The 19,779-nt window shown below is 48.5% G+C and overlaps 1 protein-coding gene across 5 annotated transcripts in view; it reads left to right on the top strand.

The window, feature by feature from the left end:
• The first annotated feature begins 12,044 nt into the window (after positions 1–12,044).
• The window catches only part of twf2 (twinfilin-2), a 149,989-nt gene continuing 142,254 nt past the window's right edge, over positions 12,045–19,779 (top strand). For all 5 annotated transcript variants that reach the window (XM_072472942.1, XM_072472939.1, XM_072472940.1 and 2 more), the window contains exon 1: positions 12,045–12,150. In XM_072472942.1, coding sequence (XP_072329043.1) covers positions 12,126–12,150 — 25 coding nt within the window. In that variant the 5' untranslated portion in view covers positions 12,045–12,125. The remainder of the gene's footprint in view (positions 12,151–19,779) is intronic.

A 19,779-nucleotide genomic window follows, 5' to 3' on the forward strand; every position in this document is an offset into this window, starting at 1 on the left:
ATTCAATTAGCCTGAGCTGAAACTGAGTGTCAACAAGCTATCCCAGCAGGATGGGGCGTCACAACTGAGCCCAACACTGTCCATGTCTCCACATGAGACCTTCACCCACATTTGCCGTGCCCGTGGGCTCGGGCGGCAGTCATCTCATCCTCTCCTGTACAGCCTCACCCCTCAGTATAAACTCCAAATCATTTTGCCATCACCCCTTACCAGTCTCCTTTAGTTCACTGACACCCCCCCCCCAACCCCCACTCCCCGCCCCACTGTATTATATTGAAAATCCCCCACTTTCTCACCTCACCCAGCAATCATAGAATCATAGAATTTACAGTGCAGAAGGAGGCCATTCGGCCCATCGCGTCTGCGCCGGCTCTTGGAAAAAGCACCCTACCCAAGGTCCACACCTCCACCCTATCCCCATAACCCAGTAACTCCACCCAACACTAAGGGCAATTAGGACACTAAGGGCAATTTAGCATGGCCAATCCACCTAACCTGCACATCTTTGGACTGTGGGAGGAAACCAGAGCACCCGGATGAAACCCACGCAGACACGGGGAGAATGTGTAGACTACGCACAGACAGTGACCCAAGCCGGGAATTGAACCTGGGAACCTGGAGCTGTGAAGCAATTGTGCTAACCACTATGCTACTGTGCTGCCCTCCATTTTGTTGGAGGAAAACCCTGAAGCTGTGGGTCAGAGTGGTATTTTTATTCATATAGTTTATAAATCCTTGTTTGCTGACTCCTTGCTGTCATAATACACCAGTATATCATGGTGCAGACACATGCTGATGGACACACAGTGGGACCAATCAACATACACAACACCGCAGCCAATCACCAGTGAGAGCACATGCACTATAAAGACAGGGGACATCAGAGTTCCCGCTCATTCGAGTAGCAGCTAGCTCGGAGCACAGAGCTCACAGCTTGCAACACAGACATTCGCCATGTGCTAATTGCATCAACTGGTTAGGACAAGGCAAAGGTCTTTAGTTAAAGCTGGTATCGTATTTACCCACAGTTAAAGTATGTTTAAGTAGTTAACCTTTTAATAAAATAGTGTTGCACTACTTCAAGTGTTGGTGACCTGTGTGTGATCCAGAACACCCAACACATCATTGCATTAGGAAAGGTTATTGAGACTGGACTGCTCTCCAGCCACTGCACAAATCTTGTGCTATTTCCTGATCACCAGATGGGGCCTGGGCTTTTTGCAGTCTTTGTGCTTATCCTGTGTGTGTGTGTGTGTGTGTTTTGGTGGGACTGGGGAGAGGTGGGTGTCAGTATGTTTTGTTAGGGCCCCGAAGAATCCAGCACGAGTTTTAAGGATACAAAATAATAAAGTTTATTTACTATAACAATATATACATAACAGTAGCAGTAACTTCCCTTGCTACCTTCTCCTTCCTCCTGGTTCCTGGACTGGTCAGCTTATTTATAGTAGGAGTTTCTCCGCCCCCTCATTGGGGAAGTTCATACTCCCATAGGATTGTGGGATAGTCATTAGTCCCCAGCCAATCGTCAGTAGGCAGGTTATAACATCGCTCCCCCCCAAAGTCCAAGGAATCCACCGTAGGCCCTGGCGAAGGAAAGCGTCAAACTCGTTTGGCCGCAGGCCGGATGCCATTTGCATGCGGCGCTGGATCAGGAGGCGTATAACGAGACGGAGACCGGCGCTTCCGTGATGAACGGCGCGGTTGTACATCCACGGCCTGTGGACCCGAGGATTCCCCCTCTGATTCATCCTGTGTCTCCATCTCGGAGTCAGAGTCTGCTGCCTCCATCATGTCAGCGTCTCTGTCCCCATTCGGTCCCGTCACGACCTGCGCAGGCTTCGAGTGAGGCACCAGTGGAAGATTTGGAGGACTACCTTCTTGTTTCTGGTCTTTGCCGCTGTTGAACTGAGCTCCGGGGGCGGGGAATCTTTTGCGGGGATGATCTTCTGGACCGGACGTGGTCTACATGTTTTCGCTGGAGACGACCCTGGGCTTGCACTTGGTACGATATAGGGCCCGTTTGGGAAAGATTACACCAGCAACCCATTGGGCACCACCAGCAAAATTCCGCACGAATACTGGGTCACCGGGCGCAAACTGCCGAATCGGACGATGCCGAGACAATCCCGGTCCCTGCCGTTCTTGTGTGCGGCGTACTTTTGCGCCAATGTCCGGGAAGACCATACTAAGGCGGGTGCGAAGTCTCCGGCCCATTAGGAGTTCTGCGGGAGCTACCCCAGTCACTGTATGGGGGGTGGTCCTGTACGTAAACAAAAACCGAGCCAGTCTCGTGTCCATTGATCCGGAAGACTGCTTCTTTAGGCCTCTTTTGAATGTTTGCACTGCACGCTCTGCCAACCCATTTGAAGCCGGGTGGTAAGGGGCAGTGCGGATATGGCGGATGCCGTTCGTCTTTGTAAACCTAGCAAACTCCTCACTCGTGAATGGAGTGCCATTATCCGTGACCAGCACCTCGGGGAAGCCATGCGTGCTAAATGATAAACGCATTTTTTCAATTGTTGCGCAGGACGTTGTCCCCTGCATCTTATGCACCTCCAGCCATTTGGACTGGGCGTCAATTAGTAGAAGGAACATGGATCCCTGAAAAGGACCTGCGAAATCTGCATGTAAGCGTGCCCAAGGCCGCCCTGGCCATTCCCAGTGATGTAGGGGCGCGGCCGGCGGAAGCTTCTGATGCTCCTGGCAAATGGAGCAGTTTTGGGCCACCTTCTCAATGTCGGTGTCGAGGCCTGGCCACCAGACATAACTCCGGGCCAACATTTTCATCTTGGTCACGCCCGGATGCCCATTGTGCAAGTCTGATAATATCAGCCCCTGGCCTTTTTCCGGGACAATCACACGCGTCCCCCACAAGAGGATGCCGTCTTCCACGCTGAACTCTGACAGCTTGGAGGAAAATGCCCTCCATGACACGTTGAAAAATTGCGCAGGCAGAGGATACTCCAAAGGGCAACCGTGTATATTCATACAGGCCCCGGTGTGTGTTAATTGTTACATATGGTCGGGAGGCAGGGTCCAGCTCCAACTGCAGGTAGGCGTGACTCATATCTAATTTTGTGAATGAGAGCCCGCCTGCAAGTTTCGCGTAGAGATCCTCTATGCGAGGCATTGGGTATCGGTCGAGTCGGGACACTGTATTCACTGTAAGTTTATAGTCGCCACACAAGCGAACTGTGGCATCTGGCTTCATTACTGGTACAATTGGTGCTGCCCAGTCAGCAAAACGGACGGGCCTGATAATACCCAAACTCTCCAAACGAGTGAGCTCCCCTTCTACCTTCTCGAGCAAAGCGTAAGGCACTGGGCGCGCCCGGAAATAGCGCGGCGTGGCTCCTGGTTCAACTTGGATACGGGCTACGGCCCCTTTTATTTTCCCCAAACCAGGCTGGAATACCTCTGGGTATCGTCCTAGCACCTCAGTCAACCCTCCAGAAACTGTTTGGAGGATGTGCTGCCATTGCAACCGCAAATGGCGCAACCAGTCCCAACCCAACAGGCTGGGCCCATGGCCACGCACTACGATAAGTGGGAAACGCCCCTCCTGGCGTCCATAGACAACAGGGGTCATTGTAGTTCCTGCAATGTCCAGTGGTTCCCCAGTGTAGGTGGCCAACCTGGCCTGTGAGTCAGTTAATGTAAGGGTCTGTATACCCTGCTTGATGCGGTCAAATGTCCTCTGGGCGATCACGGAGACCGCTGCGCCAGTATCCAACTCCATCTCCAGCGGGTGGCCATTGACCCGTACTGTCACCTTAATGGGGGCCACACGGGGAGCTGCCACACAATGCAGCTGCAGGCAGTCGTCCTCCGTCTCCACGTCCTCAGGAGTGGTCGCCGCAGGTTCATCCACATGGAAGGTACGGCCTCTGGGCTGGTCCCAGTTACGGCCCCTGGGCTGGTCCCAGTTGCGGTCGGAACGACGGCGGCGCCCCCAGGACCGCCGTCCGCGACGGGGTCGGCGCCTACAAGTCTGACACGGACATGGCTCCTCATCCATTGGCTCTGGAGAAGGCTCCCTTCGGGGAGGAATGTCCGATGGCCACTGGCGTCGGTCTGGTCGTTGCCTCGCCCAAGGTACCGCAGGAGTGCGGGGGGACGTTTTTGGGCGGAAAGGGTTGCGCCCCAAGGCATGCACTTCCATTCCCTGTAGCTCCTGTACTCCTCGCTCTGCGCTCTCTCGGGACAAGACTATTTGTATTGCCTGTTGAAAAGTCAATGTTGGCTCCGCTAACAACTTTCTCTGGGTGGCCGCATTGTTAATACCGCAAACCAAACGGTCGCGTAACATTTCTGACAAGGTCTCACCATAGTCACAGTATTCCGCAATCCCGCGTAGCCTGGATAAAAAATTCGGCAAGGGATTCTCCAGGGGTCCTCTCAGCGGTATTAAACCGGTAACGCTGGACTATCGTGGATGGGGTTGGGTTAAAGTGTTGCCCCACTTATATTCACAAGTTTGTCAAACGTTTTGGTGTCCGGCGCAGCTGGGTACGTAAGGCTCCTAATCACCCCAAACGTATGCGGCCCGCAGGCGGTGAGCAATATGACCACCTGGCGCTCGTTTTCAGTGATATTGTTTGCCCGGAAATAGTAACGCATCCGTTGTGTCTACTGGTTCCAGCTTTCCAGCGCAGCATCAAAAACATCCAAACGTCCGTACAGAGGCATGGTATAATAGAAAACAACTTCCAACCTGTATCCAACAAAAATCCAGGGAGGTGGCTTCAGCAGTGTAGACAGCTATTCACTTTTACCTTCGTCGCCAGTTTTGTAAAGGCCCCGAAGAATCCAGCACGAGTTTTAAGGATACAAAATAATAACGTTTATTTACTATAACAATATATACATAACAGTAGCAGTAACTTCCCTTGCTACCTTCTCCTTCCTCCTGGTTCCTGGACTGGTCAGCTTATTTATAGTAGGAGTTTCTCCGCCCCCCTCATTGGGGAAGTTCATACTCCCATAGGATTGTGGGATAGTCATTAGTCCCCAGCCAATCGTCAGTAGGCAGGTTATAACAGTATGGAAGGAGATATGAGGGTGCTGAAGACAGCGAGGATGATGATGGGAAGAGGGTATTTCTCGGTGGAGGGTGAAATCTTGGTGCAGGCGTTACCTCAATTCTCTCTCTACAGTTGTTGTAGCTCTCTCCACTAAATCTGCCGGCAACAACCACTCCTTAAAAATGTACGTCACCATCCTGGCAAGTTATCACCCCATCTACAACCTCCCTTTCCTCTCCAAAGTCCTGGAACTCATTGTGACCTCCCAAATCCCTGCCCAATGTTTGAATCCCCCCAATCAGGTTTCTGCCCGTGTCACAGTACCAACGTGGATCTTTAAAAAAGGCACAAGTCACAACCTAAGTGACAAAGATAAGCTCACCCTCCTCGTTCTTCTCAACCTGCCTGCAGCTTTTTACATGATATTCTCCTCCATCCACTTTTACGCTCTCTCCTTGACCCTACACCCAGAGCCAAGATTGGTTCGCTGAAAATAATGAGGTAATCCAGAAACTAGTGGAGGAGAAGACCCTACGCAGAGCTGAAGGAGTGCAAGGAAGGGACAACACCTCTCTCGGGCAGGCTCACCACACTCTTTGGAGTGGCTCATACAGTATTCTTCACCCCACTCTCACCTATAGGTTTGATTTGATTTTGATTTGATTTGATTTATTGTCACGTGTACCGAAGTACAGTGAAAGTATTTTTCAGCGGCCAAGGAACGTACACAGTACGTACACAGACGACAAAAGAATAATCAACAGAGAACATTGGCAAATGGTACATTGACAAACAGTGGTTGGTTACGGTGCGGAACAAGAGGCCAAACAAAGCAAATACATGAGCAAGGGCAGCATAGGGCGTCATGAATAGTGTTCTTACAGGGAACAGATCAGTCCGAGGGGGTGTCATTGAGGAGTCTTGTAGCTGTGGGGAAGAAGCTGTTCCTATGTCTGGATCTTCAGACTTCTGTACCTTCTGCCTGATGGAAGGGTCTGGAAGAAGGCAATGCCTGGGTGGGAAGGGTCTCTGACAATGCTGTCTGCCTTCCTGAGGCAGCAGGAGGTGTAGACAGAATCAATGTGGGGGTGGCAAGCTTGTGTGATGCGTTGGGCTGAGTTCACCACACTCTGCAGTTTCTTGCAATCTTGGACCGACCAGTTGCCATACCAGGCTGTGATGCAGCCGGATAGGATGCTCTCTATCGCACATCTGTAGAAGTTTGTGAGAGTCGATGCAGACATGCCAAATTTCTTTAGCTTCCGTAGGAAGTAAAGACGTTGTTGGGCTTTCTTGACTGTTGCATCAACGTGAATGAACCAGGACAGACTGTTGGTGACCCCCGGAACTTAAAGCTACCGACCATCTCCACTTCGGAACCATTGATGCAGCCAGGAGTGTGTGTCGTGCTACGCTTACTGAAGTCGATGATCAGTTCCTTGGTCTTTCCAACATTTAGAGAGAGGTTGTTTTCGGTACACCATGCAACCAAGTAACTTATCTCCGTCCTGTAGTCTGATTCGTCGTTGTTTGAGATATGGCCCACCACAATCGTATCATCCACAAACTTATAGATTGAGATTCAAGTCATTGTTAGCATCAGGCAGTGGCCACGCCTCAATAAACCTCCTTGACTGCCGGGTCAAACCAGCTGAGGGTAGCCATTGGGTCTTCTGCCGCAGCAACTTATGGATTTGTCTATCCTGGCATGTGAAGACTGATTCCAGCGGACTGGACAAATGAGATCAATCTCAGGTTCAACAGTCTTGTTGTGGAATGTGTGGAGTTTGACAAGACAAAAAAGACACCCTGTTTACCCACTGCATCTGGGTCTATCGCCAGCCGAGTAGACTGGTCTTGTCACTGGGCCAAGCTAGATCAGGAAGAGAGAGCGGGGCTGAGAAAGTGCGACTCTCCCTCACTATAATCCAATTCACACACAAGTCATGTTCATCACCTTTCTGTCATTTATCATATATGGTATTATCGTAACTGTCAGAACTGCAAGGGTTAATGAAGTGTCAAGAGTAGCCACTAGAGGGAGCTACAGTTACAACTATATAAGGCAGTGATGCTAAGCCTTGTGGGAGAGCGTGTGCAGGAGTTAGATAGATCATAGTTTAAACCAGTAGTGAGATTAGCTGTAGATGAGTGTAGTTTAGATGTTATTAAACACCTGTGCATTCTTAAATACGTGTCAAATCCAAGTTAGTAGTGTTAATAAATTTATAGCTTTGTTTAAGTTCAAGCTATTTTGTGGTCTTTGTGAACAGAACGCCAACCATCCTGAAATAAGCAACACAAAGAACACCACATCATGTGCCTCTAAGTCCTATGGAAATGGGTGAGTGACACAGCAGCAGAGAGCTGTAGCCATGAACCTGCACACATAACATTTAAGAAGTATTTGGCTGTGCACTTGCGATCCCAAAGCATACACGCCTAGGGGCCAAGTGCTGGGAAATGGGATTAGAGTAGTTGGGTGGTTGTTTTTGACTGGTGCAGACTCAATGGGCCGAAGGGCCTTTTCTGTGCTGTATGACTCTATGGCAGCTCAGGCCATTTTTCACTGGAATGAAGCAGATCTGAAACTTTAAAAAAAACGAATTTAGAGTACCCAATTTTTTTTTTTCCCATTAAGGGGCAATTTAGTGTGGTCAATCAACCTAACCTGCACATCTTTTAGGTTGTGGGGGGGGGCGGGGGCACGCAAACACGGTGAGAATGTGCAAACTCCACACGGCCAGTGACCCAGAGCCGGGATCGAACCTGGGACCTCAGTGCCGTGAGGCAGCAGTGCTAACCACTGCGCCACCGTGCTGCCCTGCAGATGTGGAACTTGGCAGATCCCCGAGCGATTGAGCAGCCCTGCACGGAACCACACTGCGTAATTGCCCAGTATGAGTAAGAGGTGAAATAAAGTGCTGTAAACATTGTCTGCTTCACCACCCTGGCTCGCATTGCTACAACTGGCTGTAACTCAGTGGTAAGTCAATCTCAAGAAAGAAAGTAAAGGTGACACCAGTCACTATTGGTGCATGGAACGCGTGTGCCCTCATGGACAACACTGCAGCAGACAGACCGGAGAGATGGACTGCTCCTGATGGTAGAAAGCTGGCCAGCTACAACACACAGATCGCAGCTCTCTGTGAGACTTGTCTACCTGAGGTGGGTCAGCTCAAGGAAATCAGTGAACGGGGTCGGAAGGGGTGATCAGAAAAACGGGGTTGGCAGTTGCAATGTTCCCCCTTTGATGAAGTTGTGTGCTGAGCTCTCAATCACCAACACAGGTTTCCATCTCCCTAATCCCAACAAGATGTCTTGGACGAACGCCCACTCTCTGCACCACTTTGTACCAAAACATCTGCAGGACGTTCTACACAATCTCGGAGAGATACAAGACATTTGGTCAAATCAGAACACAAGCAAACTTTAGTCATATACAGGTAAGGGGAACTGGAAGAGGCTGCTGTGAAATATGAATTCCAATGCTCCAAAATCCGCCTACAAACCCCAGTTTACTGGATCGTTACCATTCCTCGGTGCTGACAAGTCAATACTTTAGAAAAAATTAATTCAAGAGATGTGGGCATCACTGGCTAGGCCAGCGTTTATTGTCCTTGAGAAGGGGCAGTGAGCTGCCTTATTGAACCGCTCCAGTCATGTCGTGTAGGTACCCCCACATCTCTGTTAGGGAGGACATTCCAGGATTTTTACCCAGCGATAGTGAAGGAATGGTAATAAATTTCCAAGGCAGGTTGGTGAGCGGCTTGGAGGGGAACTTCCAAGTTGTTGTGTTTCCATGATTTTGCTGACCTTGCCCATCTTGATGGTTATGCATGTGGAAGGTGCTGCCTACAGTGCTGCTCACAGAAAAAGTTCAAATTCTAGAAAGCTGGACAGAGCATCTTAATTACACCCTCAATCTGCCCTCTCTTTATGATCATCCCTCAGTGTTAGAAACGATGAGCATGAGTAAACTTCTGTCTGGCAGCAAAGATCCAGGAGCTGATGCCCTCCCAGCTGAGATCTACGAGGCTGGAGATCAATGGTTGGTCAAGAAGCTCACTGACTCTTTCAGTCTAAGTCAGTGCATGGAACCATGCTGCAAGAATATAACAATGTCACCATTGCCCACCCGTATTATCAGGAAGGATGTGACAATCATCGAGGAATCTCACTCCTCTCCATTCCCTAACATTGGGAACATTTGTCCTGCATCTAGCCTGTCCAGTCCCATCAGGATTTTAATTGTTTCCCTGAGATCCCCTCTCATTCTTCTAAACTCCAGTGAGTACGAGCCCAGTCGATCCAGTCTTTCTTCATATGTCAGTCCTGCCATCCTGGGAATTAGTCTGGTGAACCTTCGCTGGACATCCTCAATAGCAAGAATGTCCTTCCTCATACTAGGAGACCCAAACTGCACACAGTACTCAATGTGTGGCCTCACCAAGGCCCTGTATAACTTCAGCAACACATCCCTACTCCTATACTCCAATCTCCTCGCTTTGAGGACCAGCATGCCATTAGCTTTCCTCACTGCCCGCTGTACCTGCATGCCCACCTTCAGTGACTGTTCCACCATGACACCCAGGTCTCGTTGCACTTCCCCTTTTCCTAAACTGCCACCATTCAGATAATAATCTGCCTTCCTGTTTTTGCCACCAATGTAGATAACCTCACATTTACCCACGTTATGTTGCATTTGCCAAGTATTTGCCCACTCAGCCAGTCTGCCCAAGTCACCGTGCAGCCTCTTTGCATCCCCCTCACAGCACACACTGCCACCCAGTTTAGTGTCGTCTGCAAATTTGGAGATATTACTTGCAATTCCTTCGTCCAAATCATTAATGTATATTGTGAACAGTTGGGGTCCCAGCACTGAACCCTGCAGTACCCCACTAGTCACTGCCTGCCACTCTGAAAAGGACCTGTTTATTCCCACTCTCTGCTTCCTGTCTGCCAACCAGTTCTCTATCCACAATACATGGGCAGCACGGTAGCATAGTGATTAGCACAATTGCTTCACAGCTCCAGGGTCCCAGGTTCGATTCCCGGCTTGGGTCACTGTCTGTGCAGAGTCTGCACGTTCTCCCCGTGTGTGCGTGGGTTTCCTCCGGGTGCTCCCACATCCAAAGACGTGCAGGTTAGGTGGATTGACCATGCAAAATTGCCCTTAGTGTCCAAAATTGCCCTTAGTGTTGGGTGGGGTAACTGGGTGCTGGGGATAGGGTGGAGGCGTGTGGTTGGGAAGGGTGCTCTTTCCAAGAGCCGGTGCAGACTCGATGGGCCGAATGGCCTCCTTCTGCACTGCAAATGCTATATAAAATTACTTCCAATACCATGAGCATTAATTTTGCTCGCTAATCTCTTGTGTGGGACCTTGTCATAAACTTTTTGAAAGTCCAGATACACAACATCCACTGGTACAATGGGAGTTGGAGTGGGGAGCAGATGGGTGTTTAAACTGCAGAATATATATTGGTGTCTGGCAACTAAGAGGTGGGGAAAAAAACTTCTTTATAAAGGTGCCAGGGGGTGAGAAAGACCTGTGTCTGTGTTTGGATGCCAGGGGGTTGGAGACAGATATGTATATTTGTGTGGATACAAATGGGATGGAGAAGAGCTAGGTCCTTATGTGGACACTGGGTGAGGAGAGCTGAGTTTATTTGTGGCCATTTCAGATGGGGAAGAGCTATGATTTTCAGAGTGGCAGGTGGTAACTAGTGGGGTACCGCAGGGTTCAGTTCTAGGACCCCAGCTGTTCTCAATACACATGAATGATTTGGACGAAGGAATTGCATGCAATATTTCCAAATGTCTCCTTATTGCTGTCCATTTCGGACAGAGATAAGGAGACATTTCTTCACACAAAGAGTGGTGAGCCTGTGGAATTCATTGCCACAGGGAGTAGTTGATGCTAAAACTTTGAATATATTCAAGAGGCGGCTTGACACTGGACATAACATTTGAGGAGAATGGGATCAAAGGCTATGTGGAGAAAGCAGGATTAGGCTATTGAGTTGGATGATCAGCCATGATGGTGATGAATGGCGGAGCAGGCTCGAAGGGCCAAAAGGCCTCCGCCTGCTCCTATCTTCTATGTATCGATGTTTGAACAGTGATGCTGTGGGGGCGTTGTCCTCTGTGTGGGTTTGGAGTGAGAGTTGTTTCTCAGTGTGGTGCCAGGGTATTGGGATTGATCTGGGCGGCACAGTGGCTAGCACAGCTGCCTCACAATGCCAGGGACCCGGGTTCGATTCCGGCCTCAAGTGACTGTGTGGAGTTTGCACATTCTTCCCATGTCTGCACGTGTTTCCTCCGGGTGCTCCAATTTCCTCCCGCTGTCCAAAGATGTGCAGGTTAGGTGGATTGACCATGACAAATTGCCACGAGGTGGATTACAGGGATCGGGTGGGGTATTGGGCCTCGGTACGGTGCCCTTTCAGAGGGCCGGTGCAAATTCGATGGGCGATGGGGGTGATCGGTGTGTGGGCGATGGGGGTGATCCGTGTGTGGGCAATGATGGGTGATCCATGAGGGGTGTTGGGGGTGATCGGTGTGTGGGCGATGGGGGTGATCCGTGTGTAGGTGATCTGTGTCTGTTTTTAGAACATAGAACAGCACAGTACATTTTATCCGCGAGATGTCGCTATTTGCCTCTTATCCACGGGGGCGGGGCTTTGGAAGGACTGCAATGCCGGCATCTGAGCGTGGGATGGCGCTGCAGCTGGGCTGCCTGCCGTGGAGCACGAGCGGATTGGTTCCGCCCCCACTGCGCTGGAGCTCCGCCCCGGACTGTAGCCCCGCCCTCCGGGGACTGTCTCCGTACTGCAGCTCCGCCCTCCAGGGACTGGCCCCGCCCTCCAGGGACTGGCCCCGCCTCGTACTGTGGCCCCGCCCTCCGGGACTAGCTCCGACCTCCGGGACTTGCTCCGCCCTCCAGGGTCTGGCACCGCCCTGACTGTAGCTCCGCCCCGCACTGTAGCCCCGCCCTCCTGGTACTGGCCCCGCCCCGCACTGTAGCTCCGCCTCCCGCGGTGGTTTGCGGCTGGCACCGTTACTCTCAGCGTCTCTCTCTAAAGCAGCGCCTCAGCAATGTCGCACCAGACAGGGATCCCCGGTAAGAGCCTCCGCCAATAGAACATGAATTTCAGGGACGATCTGTTCCTAATAACGGTTTGCGTGAGGCGCGGACTCTCCGGTTTATTTGAATCGTGGCCGTTTTTTCATTTGACTCCCAGCTGCCGTTTCTGTTGCTGGGGAAACCCGGCGCCTGACTCCCTGAAGCCGGGACCGGAAGTTCCGCCCCTGGGCTGCGCCGATTGATGGAAAGCGACTTCCGGGCAGCGCGGCGTTTGCTGATTGGCCGGCCCGCAGATCAATCACAATCAGTGCAGCTTCCCTGCACCTGGGGGAGGAGGTTGGGGACTGCAGCCACAACATGGGTTTTAAACCTTCAAGGCTCACTTAACCTTCCACTGGCTTTGTGAGGGGGGGTCAAGGTGCAAAAAACACAATGTGCAGCATAGTGTCTGGGATACCTCTCTAAGGTCAGGTCATCCCTTGGGTGTGTTTGCACTTTGCTCAGTGTCTCCATTTTGATGGAAAATAAAACACCTCAGATCACAGCTTATCTGGAAATTGTAATGCATTCTGACGCCAAAAGCTGCAGCAGTGGCCTTTATAGAAAAATAAACCTGCAGCTGGCATGTCACACAAGTGATAGGTTACTGGAAGTGAATGTCAGTTCGAGGGAAATGAAATGAGCTCTCTTCCCCCCCCCCCCCCCCCGCCACCTTGTTAGATTGGCAGAGTGGGGGTGGACTTCTGACATTAGGTTTGCAACGACGCCAAAGTTCCTTCAGATGCGACGAGTTACACATCTGTGGTGCCTACTGTCCATAATAGGGAGCATTGAGGCAAATTGTGTATGTGCATTAATCGTGATGGAGAAATGAATAAATGGTAATGCTGACCGGGTTGAAGAGAGGTAGGAGGAAGGTCTAGTGGGGCACAAACACTGGCTTGGACCTTTGAACCGAATGGCCTGTTTTGTGCATTCTGTGTAATGACAGCAGGTTTCGGTTACACATCATGTGTTGTTGATATACAACATTCCCCAGGTGAATTAATCTTGTTTTATGAAGTTGCAAACAATTTAACCAAATCAAATAGTCCCCATTGTAACTTGTACTGTTTAGTATAAACACACTGCTTTTTATAAGCTTTCTATATCCCATGGCAGTTTGGAATCTCTTTTGTTTAGACTACTGTTTGGTCTACATATGGACAACATGTACTTGCTCCAGATGTCTGAGTGTAGATTAAAATGCAATCTTTTAAATAATTTGTGATAACAAATTACTAACTGCAAATGTTGAATTTATTAAATCAACATTTCGATGCCGCAGTGCCATTAGCAGGGGTTCAAATTATGAAACATTGAGTTGAAGCAATCTGTCACGATTGTGGCTTTGATTGCAATTTTTATTTTTTAAATTTAGAATTAATTTTTTCCAACGAATGGGCAATTTAGCGTGGCCAATCCACCTACCCTGCACATCTTTGGGTTTTTGGGGGCGAAACCCACGCAAACACGGGGAGAATGTGCAAACTCCTCACGGACAGTGACCCAGACCCGGGATTGAACCTGGGACCTTGGCGCCGTGAGGCAGCAATACTAACCACTGCACCACAGTGCTGCCCCTGATTGCAATGTAATTGTGTCTCCTTTCGAGTGACCTGACTTGGTAGTTCTACATCAGCCATTTTTGTCTCTGTAGTTTGGCTTAAGGAACTATCAAATAGAAGGTTGGTGCTTCTGTACCCAAGGAGAGGAGGGAAAGGAAGGGGAGAGATTCCTTTGTTGCTCTTCCGAACATCCTGATATAATGGCCAGAGTATCATTAACAATAGAAGCATGCCACCTGTCATAGTGTCATTTATGGCACAGAAAGAGACTGTATTTGGTCATAGAAGTCAGAGAGTAGCAGTGGAAGTGTGCTTTTCTGAATGGAGAGCTGTGATTATTGGTGTTCCGCAGGGATCGGCGCTGGGACCTTTGTTTGTAGTTTATTTCAATGATTTGGAGGAAAATGTAACTGGTTTGATTAGTAAGTTTGCTGATGACACAAAGGTTGGTGGAATTGGGGAAGTTTGGGTAGTGATGACGACTGTCACAGGATACAGCAGTATATAGATTAGTTGGAGACTTGGGCGGAGAGATGGCAGATGGAGTTTAATCCGGACAAATATGTGGTAATGCATTTGGGAAATATACAGTGAATGGTAGAACCTTTAAGAGTATTGACAGGCAGAGGGATCTCGGTTTAAAGGTCCACAGGTCACTGAAAGTGGCAATGCAGGTGGAAAAGGTAGTCAAGAAGGCATACGGCATGCTTGACTTCATCAACAGGGGCATTGAATATAAAAATTGGCAAGTCATGCTGCAGCTGTATAGAACCTTAGTTAGGAATATTGTATACAATTCTGGTCGCCACACTACCAGGAGGATGTGGAGGCTTTGGAGAGGGTGCAGAGGAGGTTTACAGTTTGTTGCCTGATATGCAGGGCATTAGATATGAGGAGAGGTTGGATAAACTCGGTGTGTTCTCACTGAAGCGACGGAGGTTGAGGGGCGACCTGATAGAAGTCTACAAAATTATGAGGGGCATGGACAGAGTGGATAGTCAGAAGCTTTTTCCCAGGGTGAAGGGGTCATTACTAGGGCACATAGATTTGAGGTGCGAGGGGCAAAATTTAGAGGAGATATGTGAGGTAAATGTTTTACACAGAGGGTAGGGGTGCTTGGAACTCGCTGCCAGAAGAGGTGGTGGAAGCAGATACGATGGTGACGTTTAAGTGGCATCTTGACAAATACATGAATAGGATGGGAATAGAGGGATACGGATGTGGAGAAGATTTTAGTTTAGACGGGCAGCATATTCGGTGCAGCCTTGGAGGCCCGAAGGACCTGTTCCTGTGCTGTACTTTTCTTTGTTCTTTATTTGGCCCATGGAGTCTAAGCCAGCTCTCAATGGAGCAATTCACCCACTCTATCACCATTAATTTATTTCCTTCAAGAGCTCATCCAATTTCTTTTTCAAATCATTGACTGTCTCTGCCTCCACCACCCACATGAGCAGCGAGTTTCTGTCTACCCTTCTGGTTGCAGATCTGATGACAAGTACTCGTGTCTCAGCCGGATATATATTGCAGTTTTGACTTGGTAGTATCAAATATTTGGAGCCCATACAGAATCCTGTTCCCAGTGTGTGCAACTGCATTAAAACATAATTGGCATCATCTTGTAGAAGCTAGAAGCTTAAGCCACCTTCAGAATAAATTACCATCTGCTTCATTATGTGATAATGGAAGGAATGATCTCGTCATTGCTCCACTCGGTGTGTGTTACATTGCTACGGTATGGCTGTTTTGTCAATAATTATGTGAATGTAGTCGTGTGGTCTGCTGTCATATTACGCAAGGATTGAAATTAATCCCTTCACATGTATACCCCAAGCTCACATTACCCATTTGTTTGTACTCTGATTCCTCCACGTAGAGTGTGATTGATTGTGAAAGCGGGAAGGCATCAGGTGGGCGCCACTCGTCAGCCCTCACAAGATATACTTTGAATAAATATTCATGAATGAGCATTGTGTTACCTGACCACAACGCAAATGGCCCTCAGCTAAAATATTAATTAATTGAGAGAATCCACTTCGCTCACCGTGCAATGTCAGTCATAATCAGCACGCTGTTGAGCAATGGGCACCAACTTTTTTTGTTGTTTCCTGTTGAGAGAAACTTTCAGCAGAAGATTGTCTACATGCTGTATTTAATAATGAATAAGAAATGCATCATGCATGAATAATACAGGAGTGCTGTTGGATTTAGTGAGGCTGTCAACTTGCCTTAAAATGCATTAGTTCTGATTAGATTGATTGTATATACTTTTGTGTTTGGCCAGTTATATGTGGCACCGATAGCGAGTGTGCGGACCAATGACATGGATTCACGGAACTTTGAACTCCACAGGGGAACAAGGCAAATGTGCCCGCTTTTGCCACTGCTGTTTGAGCTGGCTATAAAGCCTCTGGCAATGGCTCTTGGGGAGTTGGCAGAGTGGCGAGGGATTACGAGGGGACGAAGGGAGCATCGGGTGTTGCTATTCGCGGATGACCTACTATTATATGTTTCTGACCCCCCGGAGAGCATGGAGAGGATAATGGGCCTGTTGGGGAAGTTTGGGTGTTTCTTTGGATATAGGTTAAATGTAGGGAAAAGCAAAGTGTTCCCAGTGAACGAGTTGGGTTGGCGAGCCAGTCTAGGGGGCATCATTTAAGGTGGCCAGAGACAGGTTTAGATACCTGGGGATTTGGGTAGCGAGGGAATGGGTGATGCTGCACAAAAGGAATTTAACAAAACTGGTGGAGGAGGTGAGGAATGATCTGAAGAGGTGGGACTGGCTGCATTTGACTTTGACAGGTAGGGCCCAAGTGGTGAAGATGAACATTCTGCTGAGGTTCCTGTTCAAATTCCAGACACTCCTGATCTTTGAACCGAAGTCCTTCTTTTGAAAACTGGAAATGATTATTTCAGACTTTGTATGGGCAGGGAAGGTGCCAAAGATTAAGAGGACCCTGTGACAGAGGCAGAAGGGGGATTGGCATTGCCAAACCTGCTACATTATTACTGGGTGGCAAATGTGGAGAAGGTGAGGTGGTTGTGGGAAGGAGAAGGGGTAGAATAAGAATTATTATTATTATTGTCACAACAATGTTACATTAACACTGCAATGAAGTTTCTGTGATAATGGGTTAGGATGGAGGAAGAATCCTGTAGGGGGGTCCAGCTTGAGGGCAGTGGTGAAGGCAACATTGCCAATGGCACCAAGGAAACACTTGGAGAGCTCTGTAGTGCAGTCCACGGTGCAGGTCTGGAACCAGCTGAGGAGGCACTTTAGGATTATGGGGATGTTGATGTTAATGCCATTGTGCAAAAAACATGGTTTTGAGCTGGGGAGGGGATAGATGGCCTGTATAGGAAGTGGAGAGAAGTGGGGCTGGTTAAGGCGAGGAATCTGTGCCTGGAAGATGGGTTTGCCAGTATAAAGGAACTGAAAGAGAGGATAGAGCTCCCGAGAGGAAGTGAGTTCAGGTACCTGCAGGTAACTGACTTCGTGCGGAAGGTTTGGAAACAGTTCCCCATGTTGCCGAGGTACACCCTGTTGGAGCGACTGCTGCTTCCAGATGTGGAAGGGGAGGGCAGAATTGGAGACATATATGGGTGGTTGGGAGAACAAGCTTGGCGGCTTGACTGGGGGACTTATATGACTTTCTTCAGTTGGAAAAGATTAAGTACGAATTAAGGGGTTCAGCGGAGGGCTTCGAGGCAAGGTGGAGATGTTCGTGACCATCTTTGAGGAGCTGTTCGGTGCGGCGGGGGAGGGAGGAGGCGGTGAAAAAGGGGAAAATTCATACACTGCATAATTGTGTGTTGGCCAGTTTTTTCCCTGAATTATTTATGTTTTGCAACCTTTTTTATACGTTTGGAATAAAATACATTTCAAAAATATACATATTTTTGTGATTGCGGAGGGATTTTCTTCCAACAAAAATTTGACAGGGGTTGCTTTGAAGGTTTTAAGTTTTGTTTTTGAGCAGATTTTCTCATGAATTGGTTTGTGCAATCATGCTTAAAAATAGATACTGGTTCATCAAAACAGTTAGCAATCATACGCATGATGCAAAGTCAGGTTAAAAAAAAAATGCAGCATCATCTGGCTAATTCAGTGAAGTAAAGCTGGCTTTTATATGGAGTCTAGTGCCATAAAAATGAATTGGAAGAAAAATATACCTGAGGTAGAATGGTTGATGGTCAGAATGTATGACTGATTTGCTTTTGAAAGGGATGTTAGTTTTGCCTAAAGTAAAAACAGAAAATGCTGGAAATTTTCATCAGGTTAGAGAGCCGCTGTGGAGAGAAGCAGAGTTAACATTTCCAGTTGAGGATGGCTCTGAGCAAATGAAGGAGGGGAAAGGAAGACCAAAAGGGAAAGTCTGTGATAGGGTAGAGGGCAGGAGAGATTAAACATAGACATAAAAAATAAAGCGAAGGCCACTCGGCCCTTCGAGCCTGCTCCACCATTCATTATGATCATGGCTGATCATCCAACTCAATAGCCTAACCCCGCTTTCCCCCATATCCTTTGATCCTCTTCACCCTAAGTGCTATAGCTAACTGCTCCTTGAAACATACAATGTTTTGGCCTCAACTACTTCCTGTAGTAATGAATTCCACAGGCTGATCACTCTCTGGGTGAAGAGATTTCTCTTCATCTCTGACCCAAATGGTCTATCCTGTAACCTCAGACTGTGACTCCTGGTTCTGGACACACCCACCACCGGGAACATCCTTCCTGCATCTACCCTGTCTAGTCCAGTTAGAATTTTATAGGTTTCTATGAGACCCCCCCCCCACCCCTCATTTTTCTGAACTCTAGCGAATACAATCCTAACCGATTCAATCTCTCCTCATACGTCAGTCCTACCATCCCAGGAATCAGTCGAGTAAACCTTTGCTGTACACTCTCTAGAACAAGAACATCTTTCCTCAGATTTGTAGACCAAAACTGCACACAATATTCCAGGTGTGGCCTCACCGAGGCCCTGTATAATTGCAGCAACACATCCCTGCTCCTGTACTCGAACCGTCTCGCTATGAAGGCCAACATATCATCTGCCTTCTTTACCGCCTGCTGTACCGGCATGCTTACCTTCAGTGACTAGTGTACGAGGACACCCAGGTCTCATTGTACATTCCCCGCTCCTAATTTATGGCCATTCAGATAATAGCTGTGTTAGTTTTGCCTGCTGGTTCTTTGTTATTTCACAATACAATTTACCAAATGTGAAGAACCTCAATCTGAGGTCCAAAGCAACATGGAGTTTGAGGAATCACCAATCAATGAACAGGCAAGTGGACTGATTTCCTGAATAGTGTTGTTGTGTATTGTGATTTAAAAACTGACTTTCCTTCAGCTGGCCCTAACATAACAACAAAGGCAAGAGAGAAAGAAAAAGCACAATACATGTTTTCGAGCTGACTAGCAGATGTTGAGAAAGGAGGTGTACTCACTTGTCACAAGACTAAACTAGATGGTTTCCAGAGCCAGCAGGCAGCAGGATGTTAGATTCAAAAATTAATTCCAGTCCTTTCAAACACTCAATGCAGCATTACCACCTACCAGACTTGTTCTGAAGCAAAATACCAGAGAGAAAGAATGAATCCTTCAACTGATATGTTAACCATTTTTATACAGCATGGTTTTATAACCTTTGTACCTCAGTGAAAAATATGACCATTTATGATAGTTTTATTAGGGACCTGAAGAAATGTAAAATCATAGAAAGCTACATGCATAAGGAGACCATTCGGCCCATCACGTCTGCACCGACCCTCCAAAAGAGCACCCTACCTAAACCCACTGCCCCGCCCCATCCCCGCAACCCAACCTAACCTTTGGACACTAAGGGGCAATTTAGCATGGCCAATCCACCTAACCACATCTTTGGATTGTGGGAGGAAACCAGAGCACCCGGAGGAAACCCACACAGACACAGGGTGAATGTACAAACTCCACACAGACAGTCACCCAAGGTCAGAATCGAACCCGGGTCCTTGGCGGTGTGAGGCAGCAGTGCTAACCACTGTTCCATCGTGCCATCCCAATGTGTCAGAAGTT

The sequence above is a fragment of the Scyliorhinus torazame genome, chromosome 13 (assembly GCF_047496885.1).
Source record: "Scyliorhinus torazame isolate Kashiwa2021f chromosome 13, sScyTor2.1, whole genome shotgun sequence".
NCBI classification, from domain to species: Eukaryota; Metazoa; Chordata; class Chondrichthyes; order Carcharhiniformes; family Scyliorhinidae; genus Scyliorhinus; species Scyliorhinus torazame.